Source organism: Montipora foliosa, chromosome 8, assembly GCF_036669935.1.
Source record: "Montipora foliosa isolate CH-2021 chromosome 8, ASM3666993v2, whole genome shotgun sequence".
Taxonomy (NCBI): Eukaryota; Metazoa; Cnidaria; class Anthozoa; order Scleractinia; family Acroporidae; genus Montipora; species Montipora foliosa.
In genome coordinates this window covers 19,398,905-19,426,837 of record NC_090876.1, presented here as the reverse complement: position 1 = coordinate 19,426,837, position 27,933 = coordinate 19,398,905, and the positions used below count along the sequence as shown (strand labels likewise).

The 27,933-nt window shown below is 37.9% G+C and overlaps 1 protein-coding gene across 1 annotated transcript in view; it reads right to left on the bottom strand.

Annotated features, from left to right (window-relative positions):
- The window catches only part of LOC137968965 (rho GTPase-activating protein 23-like), a 39,954-nt gene extending 23,347 nt beyond the window's left edge, over window positions 1-16,607 (bottom strand). The window contains exons 1-12 of the mRNA XM_068815457.1: window positions 16,562-16,607; window positions 14,739-14,817; window positions 12,184-12,238; window positions 10,245-11,630; window positions 8,668-8,808; window positions 6,387-6,425; window positions 5,016-5,069; window positions 3,654-3,743; window positions 3,007-3,132; window positions 2,112-2,180; window positions 1,512-1,579; window positions 611-729 (exon numbers count right to left, since the gene is read on the bottom strand). Of these exons, the coding sequence (XP_068671558.1) occupies window positions 611-729; window positions 1,512-1,579; window positions 2,112-2,180; window positions 3,007-3,132; window positions 3,654-3,743; window positions 5,016-5,069; window positions 6,387-6,425; window positions 8,668-8,808; window positions 10,245-11,630; window positions 12,184-12,238; window positions 14,739-14,817; window positions 16,562-16,592 (2,257 nt within the window). The 5' untranslated portion in view covers window positions 16,593-16,607. The remainder of the gene's footprint in view (window positions 1-610; window positions 730-1,511; window positions 1,580-2,111; window positions 2,181-3,006; window positions 3,133-3,653; window positions 3,744-5,015; window positions 5,070-6,386; window positions 6,426-8,667; window positions 8,809-10,244; window positions 11,631-12,183; window positions 12,239-14,738; window positions 14,818-16,561) is intronic.
- Window positions 16,608-27,933: the final 11,326 nt, after the last annotated feature.

The window sequence follows — 27,933 nt, the reverse complement described above, 5'->3', positions numbered from 1 at the left end:
CGACTCTAGCCAGACCAACACTCGGGGTCTTTAAATAACTGAGTTTAAAGTGCTGCCTTTGTAATGACATCTGCAAATGGTTAGACTCTCTAGTCTTCTCGGATAAGGACGAGAAACCGTAGGCTCCGTCTCACAACCCTTCAATCTCCATGGCCTGTGGGACGTAAAAGAACCGACACACTGTTCGGAGAGAGTAGAGCATGTAGTCCCGGGTGTTGCGGTCCGTCCTATGTGGAGTATTATGGTTGGGAGGATAAATGCTCGGATATATTACCTACACCAAGCTACTCTGAAATCGAGGGTAAATATAAAGATCTGATGATGATGCTGTTTGTCAATAAGCGGAAATCATTGACGTGAAATACACCTCGTCACACGACAATTACACAGACTGGAAATAAATGACTTCGTCTTTTAACTTCGTCTTTCAACACTTAGATAAATACAGACTATAGATTTTCACACGAGATCACAGAGGCTATCTTGAGATTTTGAAACAGCTGCCACACCTTAAATTGATTAGATGATGATGTCATCAACGCCATTCCTTTTATCAAACAACACAAGTGAAGCCCGTCAGTCAAGTTGGCATTCAAACTGTAGTTTTTACCTTTCTGTCCAGTAGTAATATTCTTGAAGCTCTTCTTGAAGTTTGATATCCCAGCAATACCTGGGATTTTGGTGTTACTTGGAGGTGATAGCTTATGACTTGGTGAAGTATTATTGGATCTGCAACGTTAAGACAGCAATACAAAATGAATCAACTAGACAGAGAAACTGGAGTGCTGCCCCGCTGGAGAGTGAACCGCTAAAGGTACAAAAATTGTTAGTCTTGTCAATATTCAAGTTTATTCAATGATTCGGAAGACAGCGAAAAGACGTCTACCTTTACACAAGTTTTTCATCAAACAATGAAAATTCCCAGCTCAGTTAAATATCAGTGGCCGTTCAAAACCGATGAATGAACTCAGTTCGTGAGGGGAAATTTCTACTACAGTCTTTGGCTCGCCTTTTAGCGTCAAAAATTCTCTAAGCAAAGCAACATTCTGTTCAGTTTCCTTCTTGGTGTTTTCGATTTCTTGTCCTTCGACATATTCCTCTACTGAAGCTATAGTGCAAACCTTCAATTGCTCAAAGACGATGCCATGGTTCGGGTCAGTACACAGCTATCACAACGGCTCTCGAGATTAGTTTAGAAAACAATGGACACAAAGAACGATAAATATGAAACAATGGGCCCTAACTCTAAAAGCAATGTCACGTTGTACCGCCAGTGAATGGGGGGAGGGGGTGGGCGATACGATTTTGTCACTAATGGTGAGGCTTGTGATTAGTCAAACTGTATTTTTCACTAGTGGGAAAAATCAGATTGCGTGCACCACTCTGCAACGGATTACATTATTCATTTTGGAGTAATCTCAGTCTATATAATATTATAATAAAGAACTCTACAAAGGGAACAACTAGTCGATGATAGTTCTTGGTCAATGAAAGCAAATGCTGATTCTCACCCAGATGTTTCTTGCTCCACTGTTTTCATCCTCCTTATAATCAAGCTTTGACTGCTTACTCCGTTTTCCTTAATGAAAACAAAATAGTCTATTGAGAAATTTAACTGGCAAGGCAAAGAGCCCCACCCACCAGACTCACTGAAATTGTCGAAAAGGTGCATTCTCGCTATATTAACCCCGGTTAAAGAAATAAAGAAAAAAATAGTTTTTTCGATGGGGACGAAGGTGACTTGGAGATACTGGAGAAAAATGTGTACATTAAGATTTTTTATGCAAGGGCCAGCTGAACAAAGTGGAAGCGCCGGATCTTGGGAAATCTTACCAGCAAATAATTTGTAGATCTAAAACAAAATAATACTGCAAGGTTGGTTGTACGGCTGTGAGGATATTTTTTTTTTATTTACCAATATTTCGTCAGGCACGGCCTGACTTTTTCAGGGAGTTACAATTTCAAAAATATATATATCCTCAACCAGCCTTGCAGTACATTAAGATGCAATTAAATTTTGAGGGACCCTAGTTTAGGGTCAGTCTATGGGATTACGCGTAACGTCATCGTCGTTAATATTAAGAAGAAAGAAAAACGGAACACAAACTCACATCCTCATCTGGGTTGTTGTTGGCCTGTAAAGCAGCAATCCATGACATCATGGAATCATGATCATCTGACTATAACATGGAGAGTACGAAGATAATGAGCTAAAAAGTATTTGAAGAAATACCATCCATATAAAAAAAAAACACAGCAAAGTCTTCTTTCTATTCGGGAAGACTTACTATTTACCGGAAATACATTTCCAATTTCATGTTCATGTAATGTGCAATGAGATGTCACAATGTCGAAGAACGACTTTTCAAGGAGTTCTAGTATAACGACGACTAGCACGGTTCTTTGCGACCTCTAATTTCACTGAACAGCTTATTTACTTATTGATTGATTGATTTTTTTATTTACTTAAATCAATCTTTATGCAAGCAAACAAACAAAGATTTCACAAATCGTGAAAAAGAGGAGATGCCAATTTATGATTAAGTTAAGTATTCAATATGAACATCGTAATTAACTAGTTTGTCAATTCAACAACTTTATTTATAGCCTCAGAGAGGGCCACTGAGCTTTAATAGTATTTGGCGCTTATTAAAACCATCTCAAGAGGTACATTCTCGTATCTTCTTAACTGTTCTTTTTCTTTTCTCGAGTGGGGTCTAGAAGCCTCAAGGGGGTCCAGATGGGGTTGTGAGCACTTGAATAGCAATGTTTTCAAATTCAAATGAACCACCTGTCGCATGTCTGGTAGAAAACTACTTCTTCATTGAACCGGTTCTAGGATGCAGCTCTGTTGTGTTAAGGAGAAGTCTCCATTGTTTCCGTTGTATAGTTTTGGTGCCTATTAGTTTTTGAAGCGATCACAAGAGCTGTTGTCATAGCTAGGTGCTGACTCGTCTTGGTTTGTTTTGTTTGCATAGCCACAGAAAACAAACCAAAAGGAAATACCTGGAATAAAAACTCGGATCCATTGAATGTTGTCAATCGAAACACGTTTTTCCTTTTCGTGTAGTCATGCGCAATATCGACAATGCTCGACTTGATGCTGATTGGCTGTTCATCAGAGCAATCCTCCTGAAAACCAATTCAGTTTACCTTCCAATCATTGCAAATAAAACACAATCCCTCGGCTCATAAGATAAAGTATTGCTACATAAACATTGTGCACTTCCAAGTGCTCAATAATAGGAGGAAGCAGTCATGGCTCCCTGTGTCTGGGGGTTCAAGGAACCATTGAACTCTTCAAAACTAGTATAAACGAGTCTGCCCATTGCGGCCAACTTTCAGCTACATTAACCACACAAACAAAATTATTGGTCACGAATTTGTGCAAGAGACAGAACGAAGTCGTTCAAGCAAACATAATCAGAAATAATTATAGCATCACTGCATTCACTTCACAACGATTCCAACTCATTCCACTTTAAAACTACTAACTGACTGTGAAGGAACTCCATTGTAGTTTAGCACGAAGGATGTTGATATTAAGAGAAAGAATGGAATATTCATTGCATGAATATTGATAAATGTACCTCCAAAATAAAATGTTACAAAAACGACCAGCAAACTAAAAGGCTCAAGTGCTTGCATTTTACCTGATGAGCAGAGCTCTTGTCTTTGTACAAGTAAAGCACGTGACCTCGGAGAACAGCAAACACAGGCTTCCAAGACCGAGCACTAGAACGCTGGAGAAAAGAATACTTATCACAAGAAATACAAATGTACAGTGGCTGAGTCTATGGTTGATTTCACACAACACACGACTTATGCGCCAAACAAAGACAACACAACAACTTTCAGCCACTTAAACGCTTTCGATAAAGATCGATTTTGTAAATCATTTAAAAGGAAAATTAACGACAAAAATGCTCCTTGCCGTTTCAGCGCCCTCATGTCATCATTGTCGAATGTGTCGAATTTATTGCCATTCGACAATGTAACCCTTTCCTCCTAAAAAGGCCGCACACTCACTTTACTAGGTCTAACCCAAGACGATCATTACTCTTCACTGGGGAGCCCCTTGCCGCTTGGAGCTAAAAAGTTCATTACGGGGCTTCATTGCATTTTAATAGTTTTCTTATGCCATGGATTTAGAAGCACGTCAACCAAATGTGCCTTAATGGTACATGTCCATTATCTTAAGTTTTACATTCCTAACAATCCCAAATTCACACACCTACAAACATCACAGACACTATTTGTTATAGAGAATTGTACATAATTCTTGTTTTATGGCTAATGAAATCATCCCCATAATGTTTTGGGAGCATAAATCGTACCGTATGGTATTTAACGTTAACTTAAGCTTTAAATTTTTCCATCTTTGGAATAATCCATTCCTTCTGCAACTCTAAGTACCTATGATGTAGACACTTTGCAGTCTCGGCACAAGGAACAGTGCTTTAAGATTTTTAGTGTAATCTCTGATAACCACAAACTATCCCACTTACTTCCTCCCAATCATGTAAACTATTATAACCTATGGAGAAATAGAAAGTACGACCTCCCTGGTGTGCGCACCAAGCGTTTTCAGCGGTCATTCATTCCGGCCATGTGCCGATTAGCCAACAACAGTATAAATATGCGTTTGATTAGCTATCTGGCTATTGTTCGGACTTCTTCTTTTTTAGCATTTTGTAGTATTTTAAATAAATTTAAATTAGTCATACTCATATATTTTAACATAGTATATAATTTATAGTGTATCATTGTAAACTTAGTAAAGTACAGTATTATGCAATTCAGCCCTTTGGCTGCGAAGTAATATTTTTATGAAACTATCTATCTCTCTATCTATCAACTCTCTGAACAGATTTTCCGTGAAATGATAAAGTGAGTATTATTAAGTAAGGGACAATTACTTGTCAGGAGTTTTCCTGTCCTTTTAGTTTATTTTCTGACTCAAGCAGCTGAGGTGAGAGGCAAAGAATCTCCTTAATATTATAGATTGCTTTTACCTTTCCTCCATCAACAACAGCTAATTTTCTCCACAGCGGACCTTCCTTGCACACCTTGAAACCAGAACAGAAATATTAATATACACTTAGATAATGATAATACTTAAAAACTTTTTCTCAAAACCCAAACCAATTTAACATTGCGAACTAAAACAGAGATTTAAGGGTGCATGAAGAATTAAAACTTTCAAGGTCTTGGTCAATGCAACCCATCCTAACTCCAGCCTTCAATAGACCAATAGACCACTTTCGATATATTAAAATTCAGCTTGATAGCGAGGCTTAGAGGACACAAGCAAAAGAAATGAATACACATGTTCATAAGGTTTCCTTTGTTTGTGTCCTCTAGGCCTCGCTGCCAAGCTAAATTTTAATAAATCGAAAGCAGTCTATTCCAAATTCACTATTTTCCAGCTTGTGAGTGTTTTGTTGTACTTTTGATTTATTGAAAACCATTTTTGATAACAAATTTTTTGATATGCAAGTACCCTTTAGGTACAAAAGTAATAGCCTGAAGCACATACAAGCTTTCAACATCCTCATGATTTCTGTTTCATGCAACTTTTAGAATTCATCATGCAACCTATGCTGGGTCACATGGCATAATGTGATTACAGATCCCGAAGTAAAAGTTGCCAGTGAGATTCCAGAACAGGACTCTTCCCGAAACAGAGATTGAGTAAACAAACCTCGGCCGCTGTACGATAGCACCTTGTCATGTGACCTAGCCCATGTCAAATTGCAATGAAGTAATCCCAATAGTCACTTGATGAAGACATTGTGAAAATGACAAAAGTTTGTGTGTTTCAAGCTAACTTTTGATATTAAAGGGAACTATTTTCCGAGATTATTTCTATAAAAGTAGCAGGATTCCCTTGATGTTGATCACAACACCACTGGCACACCAAGGTAATGCCACGGTACCCTCACTGTGACACCACCTAATACAACGAGATAACACCACTGTAACACCATTATAACAAAACTGCAACACCACTCTAACACCACAGTACCAAAAACATACTGGTATCACCAGGGTAATGCCACTGTACCACTACTGTTACACCACTACAGCAAAACATTACACCTGCGCACTTTATTACCACTATGGCAAACACAATAGTACCACCAGTGTTACACTATTGCAATGCCTCTGTAGCACCATTTCAATGACACCCTTCCAGCAGTGTGACAACCCTACGCCACCACTGTACCACCACAGTAAAAAAAATTGTTACACCTTTGCACTACCATGATAACATCACTGAAACACCATAGTAACAACATACACGTAACAACAGGAAAGTGGACCTAGAACTTTAAATGCTGCAAGACTCCAATAAGCAGAAAATTCTCTCTAGCCAAACTCACCTCTAAAATGCCTGGCACTGCATCTCCTTCTCTGGGTTCCTGTGTTTGTAATACATTTAGTAACATATACCATAAAAATAATTTGAAATCAGTACTCTACAGTGTAGTAAAGAAATACTATTAAGGAAAAATGGAAGGAAATTCTATCAAATCACGACTGTTAAGATGAATATTATTTGCATTTGTGTTGTATGACAACTATAAACCCTTCCCTTCTTCCAGATCATATTTTTTTCCCATTCATTATCCATATTCTAAATTTTACTTTCATTTCTCTGCAATAAACAGTACACTCCTCGTCACTGGAGGGATGTAACAGGATAGTTATGCTCCAAGAATCTTCATGGTACAATCCCTAATAAAAACTCTTAAACAATCTCGAAATAACACACTTAATTATATGGACTGGAGTGTTTTACTGGAAAATGCACCACTCACAAAGTTCATACAAAACTACATCCGGGACCCGCGTGGCATATTTTCTATACCCTCACTAGTGAGGATATTGATGACCTCACTTCCCACTTTTGCCTGTTTGTTTGTGCAAACAGTCAGTGAAAAATGGTGAGCGACAGATTCATGAAGTCCTCTGAAACTGACTGCATGTAATGTCGACTCTGTACTCCAAAATGTTCCACAATGCGAACCGATCACATTCAGAAAACACACTCACGTTTTCAGTGTGCCATCTTACTTTATTCACTACCCAGAATACACTAAAAGCATGGGTTGCACAGGCAACCCACAGAACAATCACTACACTGATGTAAAATCCTTCTCTGAGGAACAAGATCCATATCTTCATGCCGTTGTGTAATAGTCTCCATTTAACTTACAATTAACTATTGAATTTTGAGCAGATTGACTGTGTCAAATAGATCGCATAAAAATCTTGGCCACTAATTTTGATATGAAGATACTCCAGTGAACGAAGCATCAAAAAACATTTACAAACTTTTAAATGTGAAACTACACTGTAGTCAATGAAATGTCACTATCACCTTCATTACAGTGACAGAGATATCTAGATCATGTGTAAGCCAAATAAAAAATTACAAACATACAAAACTGATTCCCATATTCTCAACAAAACTTCTTATGACTTTTTGCTCTTTAACTTCACAGGGTTCTTGTGAGAAGCCGTTTTATTTCCCCAGAAAGAAAAGGCAGTGTATACTAGAACCAGGATTTAAATAAAATGCTAATGGAACAGCTTGAGGAATTCGTTTGACGCCCTAGCTGTTACACTCGACAATTTTTCTTCAAACTTGTCTCGTAATTTGCAAAAAAAGTTGCTTGATGGGTGTTACACTGGGCAACGTTTCATGCAACTTGCCTTGTTTTCGATAATCACATGAGGTTAAAGGAACATTTTCAATGGCTGGTGACATTAACCATAGGGCCACATTTTTTTGCAACATCACATGAAGCATTGCCAAAAGTAGAACTTAATATTCTGCTTTCCACAACAGTTCCTACAACTTGTCCCACCATGGCATTGCAAGACAAGTGCAACAGTAACTTTATATCCAAGCATGCCCATGTCAAGAAGTTTTTCCTCACAAATGTTTACATGCATGATTTCAAAAGTGCTAACATAAAAGCAAGGCCTTTATTACACTTTAATGGAGGTTCAATGAATAATTATTCAGTGTCTTAAGTGAACATCAGTCTACACGCAATCGTACCTGCCCAGAGTGAATTGAAACACTTGAAATGTTTGAATAAGCTCCTATCTTCAAAATTAATGTGGATCCCTTTAACCTCTAACGACCTTAAAACACTAGCATCGCTCCCAGCGACCAAAGCCGGCCTTAAAGGCGCTAGGTCACGCTGTTTTAGGTAATTTTGTTTAATTTTGTTAGTTATGAGCTCTAAACGTCAAATTGGCAGAGCAAGAGTCTTTCAGTTGCAAAATCACGGCCACGTAACATTTGAGAATGATTTGCCAGCTGTTTAAATGACATTTTGATATAAACTGATGTAAATTTGAAAAAAGGTGGGCCGACGTTGTTCAAATTTACCCAAATGCAATCCATTTCAATCCTCCCCAGTTTTGTCCATCCTTGTCCCTCCTTAGCTTTCCTGTGTCTTGTTTGAGTTCCTCTATAGTTTTGAGCCGTTATTTTGTTATTTCAGTTAATTCTATGACCATTTGATCAATGATGAAATTGCCTAAAATTGTGTGACCTAGCCCCTTTAATGGTTAAACTTTAAAACACCTGGCTTTGCAATGAATGAGCCAGAGGCAGGGAAATGATACACCCACCCACCCACCCACCTCTTCCTCCTTTGTTGACTCAAGTAATGGCTGATGATTCGATGATGCAGAGGATGTTGCCATGACATAGGAAGTTCGCCTGTTTGTTCGCTGGATTGAACTTTCACTTGTAACCTTTCTTTCTAATGAATCTTGAAACACCTGCAGACATAATTGATGGTAAAAATATTTATTGTATACTTAACAGGATGTCATGTTTCTGATTGGTAAATAACAAATGCATAAATAAGTCATAGAGTGCAATAGAGAAGTTGCTAAGGAAACAGTTATAGCGTACTTATGTTGAGTATAATTGTACTAAACATTGTATGAACCTGCTTGTGCATTTTGTGATTTATGGTCACTCGTGATGTTTTGAAAGTTTTCAAATAAATAAATCACAAAATAATACACTCACATTTGTAAGTTTTCCTATATTGATCACCAACATGTAAATTTAGTTTATCCAGTGAGACCATAAAAGTTGAGTTTCTTTTAAAACTAAAGTTGCATAATATTAGTGAGAGTGGCAGAGTGCTTAAGTGAACTTGAAATTAATATGAAGGTGCCTGAAGCTTCAGCTTCCAGACAAGATTCATACAGGGTGGTATGTGATCTCATCTCCTCAATAGCACTTGTTTGCCCATGTATAGGTATACCTTCTGCAGGTTGCAACTATCAACTCTGTTTTATTCAGTAGTTTAGCAGCTGATCCAAAGATTACTCACCAATGGTTTGCAACCCTTGCAGGAAACAATGATATGCCATTCTTTCTATTGTGTTAGCTATTGTTTGGGGTCAGGGTTGCAAACCAATGGCAAGTTACCTTTGGATCAGCTGCTACATCACCCGTTTTATTTCAAGTGCTGCTGAATGAATTTTTTATGGAGTTGCTCTCTTGGAAGTATAATGCCCTGTAGTTACATGTACATGTAATAGAAATTATAAAAAATGTGCAAATTTTTTAGCAATGTTCTAATATTAGTACATTCAATGTTGCCCAGAATGTAAAAACTTAGACGTTCCATATTCATGACAATCTGTACAAAATAATAGACTAGAGTATACAATGTAGTTTTGCCTTAATAATAATATTATAATCATTATCATTATCATCATCATCATCATCATCATCATCATCATCTTTCTCACGAGGATAGTCATGTCCATGTAGAATACAGGGGGGAAGGGGAGGGGGGGAGGGTTGAGGGTTGGGACCTTTGTTAACTTGTTGACTGCTCCCAAATCCAATTTTAGTGGGAAAGACCATTCACACTTGAGTGTCTGAAAAGTTGTATAAATCGATGATGATGATGATGATGATGATGATGCCAGAGAGAAATGCAGAGATAAACCTCTCAAAGCAGAGAAGAGAAGCAACAAAGTCAACCCACATGTGACGCCAAGTCTGGGAATTAAACCCCAGCCACTTTGGTGATAGGCGAGTACTCTAACCACTGCTCCATCCCTGCTCTTTTCAGCAGCAATTTATTGTTAACTCTTCATAACTCTTAATCTATTTCCTGGTAACTCAAAAAAATTATATTCCCCTTGAAAGTTAGAGTGAACAGAAGTGGATTGAAAAGAGGCCAACATACCTCTTCATCCTTCTTGGACAGAGTAATGTCCATCCCTTCCTCATCATTCATATCCTCACAGACCTCCATTCCAGATGAAACATGTACCATAACTGGGGGCAACATTGTTGACAATGCTTGAAATACCGATGATTTGCTGGTTGATTTTTTGTCCTGAGGAGAACTTGCCCTCATTCTCTGCTCAGGTGAGGAAGGACTGCTACGAGATGTTGCCATAAGGTATGAAACTCGCCGTGGCTTTGGACTTCCCTGTTTATTGAGCTGAGAAGTCTCTGCTTCAGATGAGAAAGTTCCACATGCTGGAGAAAAAGATACTTCTTTGAAAGAAGGCTTATTTGGAAATACAGAAATTTGACTTGAATATGCCTCCTGTTTCATGGAATCATCACTTTGCCGTGGCACCTTAGCAGGATGGGGTGAGGCAATATCTTTATGTGATTCGTGACTTGAATCTATTGGCATCCGCCCTCCATTTCCACCATTTTGCCGCTGGTGATGTCCCTTGCCGCTTTCAAGGAGTGTTGTCCCCACGGTAGACGATTTTAAGCCCCCTTGATGATCCTTATTCATATGGGAGGTTATTGTTTTAATCAAGTACGTCTTCGGAGTAGACTCCTCCTGAGACTGTCGAACTTTTTGGAAACCTGGATCAGAAGCAACAGGCTGACGAGAACCAACATCAGCATCTGTATTCATATATGTTGTTGACAAACTAGGTGATGATAGTGTAAAAGAAGGAATACTAACTGGAGTGCAGCTGTCATTTTCAGGCCCATAAATGTCAGTGACATTTAGAGTGTTAACTCTTGATGGTGCACTGACCCTGCCTGATGCTCTGTTATGCTCTCCAATACCTGGATAGTCACCAACTGGAAGTGAATGTGAGCGGGTCTTGCTACGTGAATCTTCCAACACTGTCAATGTGTTACCAACTTTTGAACTTTTCTCAAAGCGCAGTGCAAGGGGCCGACCAGTGGAATCAGTTGTTGCCATGAAATAGGACCCCTCCATGCGTGGAGTGCTTGCACTACTTTCAAGAGCACTTGAACTTTGAGATTTTAAATTGCTGTTGTAGTCAAGACTGTCTGAGGTGATAACATAACTTCGATTTTCCATGGCTGTTCTGTCAACAGAACCACGTCTCAGGGTAACAACAGGCGTAGGAGCCTCCCTATTAAGAGATGTCACACTCTGGGAAGTCCTTTCCGACATCCTTAAATGATATGAGTTTGAAGGGCTAAAAGTCGCAGTAGAGAGGACTTTACCAGGAGTTTCACCACTGGATCGTCTCCTGTACAATGGCTTGGCTTTCACAGATGGAGGTGACTGGCTTAAATCCTGCGAACTGATAGAAATCTTGGAGGAAACAGTCAGTGTTGGAGTAACCTGTCGAGAAAATTTATGGAGTTAACAAACAACATCACTGAGGGCAACATTTTTTAATGACAGTAATGGTTACGATAATATGAAATGTAACCTCTCGCACGAAAACATACACTAGCAGTTTCCCATCAAATGGCAGAAGCCTTGGGTACCCATTGTTATCAATCCAACAAACTCTTGTTTCTCAACCAAAAATGGATGCTTCAAACAAACCAATTCACCAGATAATCAGACTACTGTTACAAACGATGCACTTTGGTCTAAGAAGGCTTTATAACAGACTTCCCTTCTACTCACTGTATCTCAAAATTTGGAGGAACAACATTTGAACATCGGACAAAGAACCGACAAACTCAACGCAAATGACAGGGACGTGAACGAGGAATCAAACCTTGGCTAACCCGATAAACTAAAAATGCTTCAGATTTAAGTGACCCACATTGACGAGTAAAATCATCTAGCATTTCACTGAGTAAACTGTCAAGTCTCTCTCTCAGGACTAAAGAGTTAACACCACTCTGACTATAAAAAATATGATAGGAAATGAACTTCTCACCATTTGAAGGACACAGTCCTCTTTGGGTATGATTCCTAATTCCAACAATTCTTGGCTGATAGCAAAAACATAGGCAAAAATTAAAGTTTTGTAAGTGAATAGCAAGCCTGGGAATGTTCTATTTTCTAGCTTCACGCCGTCAAAAAAATATATACATATTGGCACGCATTGAGTACGTGTGGTAGTGTACTAACACAGTGCTTTATTCCATACAATGTAACTGTCAACTGAGCTGCGTTTTGTTTTAGAGGAGATTCAAACTTGGTACCATACATGTATACATGTACAGTACAGCCCAAATATAATGCACGCGCAAGAACTTCTTTTTGCGTCCGCAAGCTGTCAACTTCTTGCGGCTCCTTGCGCCACAATCCTACCAGCAGCAAGAACTTCTTTACGGTTAGAAGTTGTCACCGCAAGGACTTCTTTCCATCAAGAAATCCGGACCTCAAGAACTTCTTTGCAGTAACATCTCAGAAAGAAGGTGATGTACAAAACTCGCAACAAGACAACATTTTTCTGGGCAATGCACGGTTGAATCTCCTTTTACAACACGTAGGGTACAAAATAAAAGGTGGAGTTTACATTTTATGATGGTCACAACAGCAGGAGTTATACGTATCATTTGTCAACAAATGTCACAATGATATGATATTTTTTAGTATGTTTGCACAGACTTGTCGCATGATAAGCAATCAGAATAAATATCAGACAAAAACTTTTTGCTACCAAAAATCAAATTATCAAGGGAGCGACAAGAATACCTTCTTCCACGCAAACAGTTTGTATGACAGTTGCCGCGAATGTAGAATGTTGTCACACTGTCGATAAGTCGCGTGAGAGGCTCAAAAATCAAATGCCTACAGGTGTAGTTCCCAATCAGCTGGATATATTGTCGTTCGATGAGATTTTTTGCACGTTTGAAATACCGTAAAAGTCCATGTATAAGCTGCACCTTTTTTCTCAAAAGTCAAATCAAAGTTGGGGGTGCAGCTTATCTACGGAAACAGCTGAGGTTGGAGTTTTCTAAGGTTCAATTAATATTCATAAAAACTTCTCAAGATGTAACGAATAAACATAATAACTGAAGAACTGAAAGCATGTTATTGTAGATCATTGCCTTTTTCATGAGTGGTGGGTCCTAAAGGAGCCGTTTCTATCTTGAAGCGTTCACACTTTACTCGAACAACAACACCAACCTACAGGCAATCTCCATTCCCCTCCACAAAGCTGTTTGCTGTAGTCACTTTGACACATACTTTCGCCACGTGCAAGAAAATACCAAGACATTCGCGTAGTTGTTTGTCCTTGTTTGTTTACTAACAGAACTTCATTGGAACTTCAAAGTTTGTTGTCTCCATTTTTTTATTTTTAGAAATTCGAGCTTCCAAATTGGGCGTGCGGTTTCAATGTATCTATGGGTGCAGCTTATACATGGACTTTTACCGTACCCTTTATGCAACTTATCCGCTTAAATTAAGGTTGGTCCTGAATTTGACTCTCAGTACGCGATCACTGTTACGTTGATGGCTTAGAAGATAAACACGAATCAAGTTTAATGAGTCCTGGAGTCCCAGAGAGGCAGATTCTCTTAGGCATTGATGGGGAACTTGTTTTGTTTTGAATTCTTCTGTATCCATTCCGTCTTTGCAAAGCCAAAAGAAACGAAAAGTAAATACATGTGCTGAGTATTACCTTGCAAAAATAGTGAATAATATTATATGCCACGGCAAATTATGTGGCAAAAGCGTGACTGACTTGTTTTTAGTGCATAGTTAATGGCATGCAAATTCAAGGCACACAAAAACACAAAGATCAAAATCATCCAACTCGTGAGGTTGACCATTGTTTCTGCAAAGTCAAAAATTCACTCTCCTAGACGAGGTTATTTATCACCAAGTAATTCCATTGATTTGGAAATAGAAGCTGCTTTATTATTCATCAGCATCACAATTTTTTGCCAATTTTGGGGCTCATTTGTTGAAACTCAAGCACGCTTCCGACAGACCTGTTTATTTTCGTGATTTATGCACGCGCTGCAGGCCTATTACCACCACAGACTTACACCCTTACAACCAGGTGACACTGTGTGCTTACAGTGCACTACCACAAAAAACATAAACTTGTAACCTTTACAGTTCATTGCTAAAACAATGCATCGATCAACCTTTTATTGGTTGGACTAAATGTACAAATGAAATCAACTCATGATCAGTCCAAACTTTTGTTTTTGTGAATAGTGCAAAAATCTGTTAATTAGTATCCAGAGCAAAACCCTTCAGACAACACTAGCAAGAAGAGTTCAATGAGTGAGTTCCAATAATAGAAAAACCGAGCCTGCCATTAGAAAAATTATCCTCATATCTGTTTATTTAATAAAATTTGAGTGCCACTCCCTCACATGAAAAATAATACAGAAACAGTCCTTTTGTTAATTGTCACCCAATTTCAAGAAGCTTTTGACAGAACACAAGAAAATATTATTTTCATAAGGTCTTGGAATCATAGGAAAAAGAAGGAACTTGACACACTAAGTGAATTTAAAATCTTCTCACCTTGCTACTATGAGCTCAATTACTTGAGAATATGATTTTCCCATTACTGGCTGTCCATTGACTGATACAATCTGGTCACCTTTATTACAAAGCAAAAACACAACATGTTTACTTTAAGAGGTAATATTATTATAACAAGAAGCCAAAGGAAGCATAGACAAAACCAACAAATCCATTTTTAGATGGGCCATCATTGCAATAATATTAAGAACCTCAAAAAGGAGGCTTGACCCAATGACACTGAGGAGCGAGACTCTGGTTGAGGGACGGTTTAGGACTCAATGGGCTAACAACCACTACATCCACTCCAAAACTACGTCCGCCTTTAATTAACCCATTGACACCTAGGAGTGAGACTTAGTAGATTTTACTCTGTCTAATGCCAGATGATTTTACTTGTCAATGGGGGTAGTGGTTCAGGAATCAATGGGTTAATTAAAGGGGCACTGTCATCTTAAATTTGCTGTCTTCAGGTCAAAACTGGGTAAAGATCTAAATTAGTACTTTAGCTCACATGTACAACATTCGTGACAGCCCTATGAGAAGATATGAGATGTGTTTATGGCTTTTGCCAACTTTCTGAAGACATGGTCTCCAAACTTGAAAAAATTGGCGACTTTTTTCAAGTTTCAATCCAATTTCCATCCTCTCCATCCATGGCCGTAAACAACAAAGAATAGCTTCAGTGCACTTCAATGGTTGTTGCCAACAAAGCTACAGCATTATTTTTTGGTCTTCATTGATGCAAAGACGTCTTTTAGTTTTCTGAAGTTTGACTAAAATAGCATGACACTGCCCCTTTAAGAGAAATTTCCATTGCACTGGTCAGAGAGCATTCAGCAATACAATGATCGTTACAGGGATTACATACAGTCTTGGCTTCTCTCGAGGTTCAAACATATTCCCAAATCTGTATTAATTATACATTTAAACTAGTAGTAGCTATTGCAAGTGCCAACAAGACAGTCAGTAGAACACATCGTTTGCAGATTTGTATCAGAGTGCCATTTTTGAACCCAATAAGCCTTTTTTTTTCGATATTAAAATTCAGCTTGCATTGATAGTGAGGCAGTGAGAACAACGACAAAGGAAAGTGGATGATATGTAATTTGTTTTCACATTCATTCCAATGTGTTTCTATTGTTTTTGTCCTCACTGCCTCACTATCAAGCTGAATATTTGGTATTTCAAAAATGGCCTATAGTAGTTGTACAGTACCTTTTCATTTCAAAGTACTGCAACTCAACTCATCTGAGTTAACAATAACATAATAACAATAGAAATGTATTAAAAGTAAAACCCTTGCACACTTTGTATCTCGAACAAAAATGTAAATGTCAACGTGTTTTGCAATAATATTAAAACTCCCGTCATTTTAGCAGGAATATACTATATATATGAATGCCATATACCCAATCCCAAAGTGTTTTCAGTGTGAAACAAATCACGTGGAATCAAACTCTCTGGCATGGCATCTGAAAGTTGTTTCACTTGAAGATATTCTATTTTACAAGATATAGCCATGAACTACATGGAATTTTTTGGTTTTATCAACGGAGTTGTTAATGTAAATTGAGCACCGTACAGGGATTATGAAAGCTGACATTTCGAGCGTTAGCCTTTCGTCAGAGCAAATCGATAAATTATGGGTTGTGTGTAGTTTTTATAGTGGAGTAGGAGCTACGCTATCGGTGGTAACATGGCAATGTGAAAAATTGGAATACATTAGTTAAATGAAAAACATTCATTAATACCATGGGGATTAAGGGTGCTGATTTGCAAGATTAAGTTTTGCTTCATATTCTTGCTGCTTTCCATCGTACCTTGATGTAGCGAAAGGCCACAGATAGCCATGTGTTGTTTGGAGTGGTTAGGGAGATTAAAATGATGGCTTAGATGCATCCTTGTCATTCTTCTCAACAACGCGAAGGTGTTCGTGGAATTGGTCACATAGTCGTCTACCTGTCTCGCCAATGTATAATTTATTGCATAACATACAGGTTATGCTACACTCCACTATAAAAACAACACACAACACAAAAACTTGTTTCCGGTCACACACAATTCTTTAATACATATTTCCCCGTTAATCGGTCACATGGCTTAGTGGTCACCGTGATTGCCTCTGAAGGAAGAGATACAGAGGTCGAATCCCACTTGAACTGCCTTCTATGAGACAGAGAAATCTTACGCATGCGCAGCCAGAGCGCGACCCAAATAATAATAATAATAATAATAATAATAATAAACTCCAAAAACAGAGTCGAAACTATACTTTGAACAAAGCAATTACACAAATCACATCTATAAAATAAATTAAAAATAGAAATAGACTATAAATAAATTATGAAGTAATCAATTACAATTTAAAAAAAAAAACTAACTAATAAAAAACCTGATAAAGTTAATGTCTACCACATGTAGCTACAAAAGCCAATTGAGGTCAGGGCCACTGAGCAACTTCTCCACACATTCACCCTAGAACTAAAGGCAGTAAGGTTTGGGGAATCAACAACCTCTTGAAGGAGGCTGTTCCAAACAGGGATAGTACGTGGGAAGAAAAAAATTTGAATGTATCAGTACAGGGAAAGAGGTCGTTAAAATACCATACTCATGAGATCGTCTTGTTTGCCACTGAGAGAGAGTCACATACAATGTACTTACAGAGATCCACCCCATAAGGTTACGGGAGGACTTATACTTCACTTTACCTTGCGATTTAGCAAACAACCAGCTATCTACAGCTGTATCTATCTATCTATCTATCTATCTATCTATCTATCTATCTATGGATCCAAAATGTAGCAGCTTGGTTGGTAACAGGTACATGCACCACTGACCACATAACAAGGATCAACTTCAAGATACTACTGATAGTATACAAGACACTAAACGGACAGTCCGCTGAATACTTGGAGGTGACAATTAAAGAATACCATCCATCGCGCACTCTATGGTCATCATCTCATTTTCTTTTATGTATAATTATGTTGTAGTTTCAAATGTACTTTAGGTCAAAATGATTTCAAGCTAGGTCAAAATATTTTAAACTAGGTTACATTGTTTTAAACTAATTTGTTATCAACTGTCTAAAAAGGGCTTTAAATTTTTGGGGTGTGGTAAAAAAATGGGGCCTGGATTCTTTAGGGGGTAAAAAGAATACAATAAAAACAATTTTAAAAAATGTCTCGTCTTTTATTTTACCTCCCTTTACTTTCCTCTCTGTACTTCCTCTTCTTCCTATCTACCTAACTACATATCTCACCTAATATCCCTTAACATCTACACTTACCTACCTTTTTTTTTCCTTCTTAATTTGTCCTGCCGGCGATGGGATTCGAACCTCCAACCCACTGATATCTGTGCTTTGCCTGTCGTGAGCTTATACCACTCGGCCATCCAGGAAAAGCATTGGAAATTGATGGTAATTTATTGATATCATCACTTAGAGCTAGTTCCAGGACTCCACGGTTTTTTCAGGTTCGCACATACGCAATTAAAACAGATTGGACTTGTAAATTTTCGGTCAACACGCAATGGACTCTGACGGTGTTTGTGTAAACTCCGAGTACTTTTATCAAAAACTACAAGAGCTGAAGAAATCAACCAAATCCAAAACTAGTCAAACAACATTATATATAGACGATGAGTTCTATGATCAAGCAAAAATGTGGTTGAATTTGTCCGAAGAACAACGAAAATGCTCTAAACTCTCGAGTGCAGCCAGGATGAAAATTGCTCGCAAGAAATGGACTCTTGATGCTGAAGGGAACATTGTCAATGGTGAGAAAAAATATGTTGTCCCGAAAAGACACTTGCACAAAATTCTATCAGAAGCACATTCTTCCACATGTCACCGCGGCAGAGATAAAACTGAGAAATACCTTCAAACGTCTTACAATGAAATTTCCCAGCAAGTGGTAAGTTTATTCACCTCGCTCTGCAAACTACATCAACAACAAGGCAGCATAACAAGCCACTGCAAGAAAACAATTTCTTTGTCATGTGGAAATAGACTTGATTGACTTTTGTAAACTTCCCTGTAATTGTTCCAAGCATCATAACTGGGTTCTTCATGTACAAGACCATTTTTCAAAGTACTCGTGGCTACTACCGCTTAAACACAAAGAAACTCAGGAAGTTGCCAGTAGTCTGGAATCACTATTTTGGATGTTTGGGTTTCCAACAACCTTACATTCAGACAATGGCAAGGAATTCAAAAGTAAAGTGATGACTGACTTTTGTGCAAAACACAAAATTAAGCAAGTATTTGGTGCACCAAGAAATCCATCCACCCAAGGGCTTGTGGAACGGGCTAATCGAACAAGCAAAGAAACATTTCTAATATAATTAAAGAACTCGGCTTGTTACCAAACAAATGGTGTGTAAAGCTGGGAGAAGCAGCATACAAAAAAAAGATAACAATTCACAGGGCAATTGCAAAAATTCCGGTCTTATGAAGTAGTGTTTGGATGCCTTCCAAGAAAAGAACTCAAAAGCCTACAAGTTGGTAAAAAAGAAAGTGCACAAGAAACAGAAACAAGCAACACAGAACATGAAATTCACCAAGAACTGCAAACAGGGACAGAAGAAAATATTGAGGAACACACAGAATTCATACCCAACACACAAATTAAACCACAACCAGAAAAAGAACAAGAAAGAGAACCACACAAAGAACCAGTGACAAGAGCAGCAAAAAGAAAAAGGGAACAACAACAAGTCTACACAACACAGCAAAAATATAACAAAAAAATGAAAGAAGCAAGACCCGCAAAACAAAACTTTAAACTTCATGATTATGTTGCACTTAAAATAAATAGAGAAGACAAGACAAAACCCCTTCATCCAAATGTACTGCTACGTCAAATTGAAGAACTTGAAAAAGACTATACAAAAATTAGCACAAAGTTTGGATTAATCTCAACTTATACAACAAGTGTACATGTATTTCCACAAATAGACTAAGTCAAATAAAAAAGCCAAACATTTCATTTGATCATTCCAAGGGAAATCGCACTTACAAAAGCCTGTAAAATGGCTTCGAAGCAATAGCCATAGTTACATGTAAACCTATATAACGTAAATGGAACATTTTTTCTATTTATAATATTGTTACATGTAATTTAATTTGTAAAATAAATGAGTGGTTACTGGGGGAATAGATATGTGGAAAATGTAATCCAAACAGCAAAGAAGTGGTGATGAGTTACATACATTAAAAACAAGAACAGCAGACTCATATTTCAGTAAATTCCTTTTATTTTCAGATGACCTTCAATAATTATATAATAATTATACCCTAACCCTAACCCTAACCCAACAAATCTGCTTTAAAAGATATGACTTAAGGGGGCTGGAACCAGTTTCACCACTTTTAGAGACCTTCTTATTAGAAGGGTTATAACTACTATACTGTATCACGTAACAGCAACGTTATGGTACCACATCAAACACCAATTATTGCTTAACAAAATGTGCTCATTATTTTGACGTAAAAGGTTGCCATGGCAACATGAAAGCTCTCCAAAAACACCCTATATTTCGTCTTTACTTGCTTATATCTCAAAAATGAACTCGGTGACCCCCACTTTTTATTGTAGAATAGTAATTAGCAATTTGAGATAGAAGTATCAGCAAAGTTTAAAAAAATTCTTGGGAGCCAATTCAGAGCTACCTTAATTTTTCGAAAATTTAAGGTAGCTCTGAATTGGCTCCCAAGAATTTTTTTTAACTATGCAGATAGTCCTATCTCAAATTGCTAATTACTATTTTACAATAAAAAATGGGGGTCACCGAGTTCGTTTTTACAATATAAGCAAGTAAAGACGAAATATAGGGTGTTTTTGGTGAGCTTTCATGTTGCCATGGCAACCTTTTACGTCAAAATATTGAGCGCATTTTGTTAAGTAATAATTGGTGTTTGGTATGGTACCATAAGATTTCTTTTACCTGATACAGTTTTGTAGTGACAACCCTTCTAATAAAAAGGTCCTCAAAAGTAGTGAAACTGGTTCCAGCCACCTTAAAATAAAGAGAATGGACGACTTCCAAACATTGATAGTCATTTCAACTTGGCTTAAAACAAATTTACCTGGTTAAAATCTTTTTGACAATCCAAGCTAGTTTAAAATATTTTGACCTAGCTTGAAATCATTTTGACCTAAAGTACATTTCAAACTACAACATAATACCATTACCTAAATCCAAGACCTACGGTGGCTGCTCTTTTTCTAATGCAGCACCACAATTGTGGAATTCAATCCCTCAGGGCATTAAAGAATCAGAAAGTACAGAAACATTTAAATCTTGGCTCGAAACACTTATGCTTAAAAAGCACTTCTCACATTAATACTATAATTTATGTTCACTTTATGAATATTATATGCTCACTATATGAATCCTACATGAACATAATTATATGTAATTTCGTATTATTTACTTTTCATATTATTTTTATATTAGATTCTTATACTACAGTGTAAATATAAATTAGACATTCATTTCCATTTACATGTATATTGTAATCACATTGCAATTAGATATGCGCACTAAATGTATTATTATTATTATTATTATTATTATTATTATTATTATTATTATTAAATTTAGTCATTGACACTCCTGACCCACAGAAAGTAGAGGCCAATCTAGGACCTCAAGCATGCAAGAGACACTCGAGTTACATTTTGTACGAGAGTAGTCTTGAAAAACGAAGTGGGCATCCCTCCACTATAACTTCTCAAGGTTTGAAATATTGCACTGAGTATAGGCTGGGATCCCAAACACAAAAAGCATATTCAAGAGACAGGCGTGTGAGAGAAAGGTACAGTTTGGCCTTAGTTTCACAAGTACAATGATAAAAATTACAAGAAATGAAGTTGAGTGTCCTCTTTTCAAGGATGTGCACCTCAAAACCGCGGCAAATCAGCCCTTGATGTTCAACTCAGCCTCACCTCAGGGAACAACAAGGGTATGCGAGAAACAAGACTCACTTTTCCCCTTAGGGCCAGTCAATAATTAGTAATTATTATTTCTTCGTCTTTTATATGTATTTATACGCTGACAAAAGCAACCAATATGCAAATCAAACAACAATTTTAAAAAAATTACAAAAATTAGTTGAGACAGTTGCCAACAGAGCACACTGGCAACGAAACATTGATTGTTTGCAAAGAAAACTTGTCCAAAAAGTATGTTTTCGCGATACCCCTCCCTCCCCCACCCTAATCAATGTTGTACCGCTGTCGACAAGGCTCGTAGAAAACAGGAAAACACAACATTGTCCTGGGGGTGCGGGGGAGGGGGCCGTTTTCGCACCGAGCTTGAAATCGACTCTAAAGATAAGGAGTGTCTCAACAATTTTGACGCCGATTGTCTGTATGAAAAAAACCTTTGTATGAAGTGTAACGACGACTTCTGATAAGCTTTTTTTTGCATTAATATATGAAATATACACATTTCAATAGCGTCTTTATGCGTTGTCATGTCATATAGGAATCAGAACATATATAAATCACCTTTTTCTTTATTACGGTGATGTAACAGTCACTGGTGTGATTGCAGACATTCAGTGTCGAACATGGTTTTCACACAGAACATTTCTAATGAGATAAGGGCATGTATAACGCTTGCCATCTATTTGCGAAGGGTGGAAAGTGAATGATATTGTCCGGGAAAGTGATATCTCACGGGCTTCTATGTACCGCATTCTAAAAATGAGAAATTTTAACGCAAGTAATCACTACCAAGAACGTCAATTACAACGGCCAAAATGTGAATGTCGAACGTTCCAGCGAAGTTAAGTTCACGCCACAAACGCTTATTATTGAGAGAAAGGACATGGTACTACATAATGATAATTTCAAGACGATTTGTGCAGTGTTTTAGATTTGACATACCTTGAAATAAAGTGATACTTTCGGAACATTGCGTGACGTTTAGCATTCCCTTTTGAAATTCACCATACATAATTCCATTTCAACTTGTTACAAGGGGTATGAGCCATAAAAAAGAGGGAAATATAAATAGCAAAGACAGTTTGGGACTCCTGGGACAAAAAAAGAACAGCAAACAGTGCTGCACTCTGATTTTAGGAACTCCGCGGAGGAGTGGCCACGAGTAACCACGAGTAACCATAATTAACAAGTAGAATAATTACATTATCTTTTTATAATAATCTTGTGGTTACTCGTGGTTACTCGTGGTAAATGAGAAAATATTGTTTCCTTACTCCCAAAATATTCATTTCCCACCAAAACCAGCTCTGCAAAGCATCTGCGACAATGTGGAAGGTCTTTTTGCACCGACGTAGCAATTTGAGCGCGGAAAGTAAATGTGTTCCCCGGCTGTAACAGCCACCATGTCTGTTTCGCGTTCATCTGCGACACGGCTTCGACCAACAAAATCCGCTTCTTCTGATGAACTGGAGTTAGAGGCATAACCCTTACCAAATCCATACTTTAACGCTACTCACAAATAGCGTATCAAAGAAGGCAAAAATGAACAGGTCCCTTGCACTTACGTCACAATCTTCGCTTCGCACAGGACAACGCATTTTTCACATTCGAAAACACAACATTGTCCTGGGGACAATTTTTCACATTCGAAAACACAACATTGTCCTGGGGATGCGGGGGAGGGGGCCGTTTTCGCACCGAGCTTGAAATCGACTCTAAAGGATAAGAGTGTCTCAACAATTTTTTCTCAACGCAAGCACCCCAACCCACTGGGCTGCACTGAGATTTAGCATTTATGAGGAATGGCAATCAAGAAGTAGAGTGTTTATTTTGGTCCTGTATGGACAAGGTCTGCGGGCTCTACTAAGTCATGCTCCTACAAATTTGCAAATGCAATTTTAAAATTAACTATTCATCAAAGTTATGACAAAGGGACAGGTACTACAGTACATGTATTTGAATCACATTTTCTCCTCTGTATTGCCCATTACAAATCAACGGGGGTTGATGAATATTAAACATTCAAAAACTCATTAATAGTACGCAGTGTATTAACATGTAACAGATATATATAGTCACTGCATGTGACATAGCTCATACGTTGCATGCTTAAGTTTGGAGGGCTGGGGGAGGAGTTTTAATTATTAAAAGAAAGTTTACTTCATGAAAAAAAAAATTTGTACAGGATTGTGATGTTCACTGCAATGTTTCTATTTCAAAATAGATATAAAAAAATAAGTTAATGACAACATCATAAAATGGCATCAAATTAAAAAAAAAGTCTATATTTACCGATAAAATAATAATAAGGCACTTATATCTAAGCTTGTACATGCAAGGACCTGATGTAATTATTTATGCATCAGCAAGCATAGAATGCCTAGCAGGCACAGAAATAACAGACAAGTTAAGTAAACAAAGGAGCTTTTCGAGTCACGCTTTGTCGCTCAATAACATTGATTCATGAGTTAAGGATATGCAACCCAAGCATAGTATGAGATCGCTCAATCACTTTGGCTTCTAGTATACAGGATTCATAAGAAAAGTTACAGAATTATGAAATACAAGCAAAGGGGGAGATTCATCATGTGATGGCACATGATGAATGAGCAAATAAATAAATACTTAGAACCTTAGATAAAAACAAATCTGTGCATGGCATAAGCTACATCATATTACATGTACATGACAAAAACTATTATATTTTCATTAGTGGAAACCTCAGCACCAACCACTGCAGTAGCAATTGTTGCATCCTTGCTTACTGTCTGCATCGATACTCAAAAATGTGGACTAGGCACTAATCAAAACAAAACAAAATAAAACAAAATTTGCCATTCTAATAATTATGGATCCTAACTCTTATGCTACATACCCAACAAAACCGTAACAATCAATAAAAAGGATTTAAGGTCAGTATTAACTAGCCTTTCTTTCACTCAAACTAACGCTGGTTGACAAAATTCCGCTTAACGAAGCACTTAGTCCGTTATTATATTTTAGAGTACTGGTGAGTAAAAAGCCTACATCTCTACAAACCACAACAAATTAAACATCAAATGAAACTGAGCGTCACTGAAACAAAGGCTCCGTGAGCCAACTCACTCATATTTTGTTCTTTAAAACATATTTTGTTGTTTAAAAAAACTGGAATTATAATCCTAAATCCTGATTTATCTAAAACCAATACTGTGGGCCAACCCCACCGATTACCATCGGGGGTTGCCTTGTCCAAAGAGTAAACAAATCGAGGCTACTCTGTGTAACTGTGGACGATAGGTTTAACATGGTCACCAAACCTATCTGAAGAGAAAAAGAGCTTTGCCAATAAACTCAATCCATTAAGAAAATTGAAGTTTCTACCTACGAGCGTTTTAGAACAATAATTCTACTTTAGTATTATTTTGCCTTCAATCACCTACCGCCTTGTGATATGGGCAAACGGCAGCAACTCTGAGTTACTTAGATCCATCGATAAACTCCACGGCCGAGCCACGAAGTTAATCTACAACTTAGGGAATGACACTTCTTATGAACACGCACTTAAGATAGCCAAATGGCATTCCTTAGCTTACATTTACAAGATCAAACTGTTTCAAGCTCATGCATAATACTTACAATGACAGACTACCTGTACCATTAAGTGATAACATTGTTACTAAGAGAAATACCGAGTACTCGTTAAGAAGATCAGAAAACATTGCTGTTCCTAGGTTTCAATCTCGCTATTTAGATCAGTCTGTTATTACAGGGGCGCCATCCTCTGGAATGCAATTGCATCCGGCATCCGGACTTAACCCACACTGAACGTTGGACTCTAGACTCTAGACTGAATAAGATAAAAGTGTTAAAAGATTTTAATTTTAAAGGAACATCTGCCTCGACTGCTAATTTCAGTGATGATGATTTTATATATTTTAGGATTTCAAGCACTTAGTCTTAACGGTATGCTATTTTTCACAACCGTTAAATTATTGTAAACCTATACTTTATTATGTGCAACTGTACTTTAGATTTAGATGCACAACCCCAAAAGCATTAGCTTTAACCATTATCGTGCTGAAATAAAGTGGATGTATGTATGTATGTGTTACAGAACAATTACCATTGCACCAACGCCCTTATTTTTGTAGGTTACAGCTAAGCGACCTTCTTTACTAATTGCAACTGAAGGTGGTGGAAAGTCGTTCACTTCCTTTTCATGGAGTATAATTTTCCGGAGCATAATTTTTCGATAAAACTCGCCATCTTTAGTGTACATTTCCACTGTCAGTCTGTGTCTACAAAGATCAACTCCCACAAGAAGGACGTATTCACCCAATGGATGAAAAGCCAAACCACAAGGCCCCCCAATGCGGACTGCAAACTCATGCGTTTTTTACACCATCCTCGTTGAATACCATGCAGACATTTTGACCGATTAATTCCAGCAAAAAGATCTGTCCACCAGGTCCAACAGCAATATCTGCTGCATTACGTATTATCCCTCTTCCCAAGCTATGGTCATGTATTCCTTTAAGGTCGTACACATTGACCACATTATCGTGCTAAGCACCAGCACTTGCCATTGCCGACTGTCAGTTTCTCTAGCCTATGTTTTCCCCCTTTCACGTGAAACTTGCATAGAGCAGCTGCAGTGTCTGTTGCAAACTGAACTTCCTGTCTTATCCCCACAGAGTGAGAACCAGAACATAGGTATTGTTACTCTCATCAGTAGCGTACAGCAAGCAACTCCTGCACTAGCGTTCATCAGTTTGCACATGCTCGGATAAAAAGTTGTAAATACGTTTCCCACTGTGTATCAAAAACCTTGACAGTTTTCATGATTAGTCTGCTACAATGAAATTCTCCATCTGCATTTGTTGACAATTCCTAGTGTGGTTTCTTCAGCTTGTGATCATCTTTTGCCGTCCTCCCCAAACTACCACCGTGCAAAACATCTATAGTCAATGCCAAGTTTTTGTAAAAACATTGGCAACGCGTCCATCCCTTTGTGGGTATCAATTGGTCCTCATCTTTGATTGTCCAACCAGTAGGATAGCGCCAAATATCTATGCTTTCCAACTTCACCAGTTGGCTACAGTATATCGTTCATTGCGCGATCCTTACCAGCCACAACAGCTGCAATAATTTCTCTTCGATCGATCTTTTTTTTTAAATCGACCCCCGTGATGTTAAAGACCTTTCTTTCAAACTCCACTTTAAAGTTTGTTCTTAACCTCTGGCAGACAGTGAAGTTTCCGAAGACATTGTTCGCACTCTGGTAATACACCTTTCAGGACACTCTCTCACTGATTAAGATTCCGTTGAGGCCCTCAGGATTTCTTAACAGCTTACTCTAGGATTGCCGCAATCACTCGATAACACGAATAGCAATATGCGGTCAAGGGTACTGAGCAGATTCATTGTTAAAGGCTTTTGGTTGCTTCTTCACGAGCCATTTTGAATCTCTCTTTTCCTTGAGATAGCACTCTTACTCCCCTGGCTTCTCCTATAAACCCCATCAGCTTCATATTTTCTCATGCCAGCAGTGAGAACCTATCGATGTTTGACAGGAACGGGAAAAGTCGGCCAGCTCACTACATCTTTTAACTGCGGTTCGTCTGCTCTCTGTCCTTGACCGTGTTGCCTGCATCAGGCTCTTCTAAGTCCATTGCTACATTGCGTCGTTCAGATACATACGACATTTTCAAATGCATCTATTGCTGCAGAAGATCCTTTCTTGATAACGCATCCAGTTTTTGCCTTGACCTCTTCAATTTCCCGTGCGATTAACTGTCGAATTTCCATGATCAGCCACAACTCCCCATCTCTCAACTGTTCCACTGCGCAAGCGCTGGTTCTTGTCGACCAAGAAGCCAACATGACCTTCAGTAACACGGTTATTATTGACGACATGTGTTTCGATTGGAAGAAATGACAGTAAATGAGATTTGCAAGGGTAGATAACCGCTTATGAGTGGTTCACCAAAGAGAGTATAATTAGTTTTTCAAAAGAATAGAAGAATATTCCACACATCAGTTGCGGCAAGTCACATAAGCGTGGCATCAAAAACCCTTATGCCTACAGAGTGGTATGTAGGACATCACTACTTTTCATGCTGTGGAAAAGATTTATGGAATTTAATATTTTTTCAAAAAATATTGCACTTTCCCAAAATTACGGAAGTGGAAAGGACTTGAGTACATTTAACTATGCATGTTATCAAATGGACCAGAAAGAATCGCCCAGCATA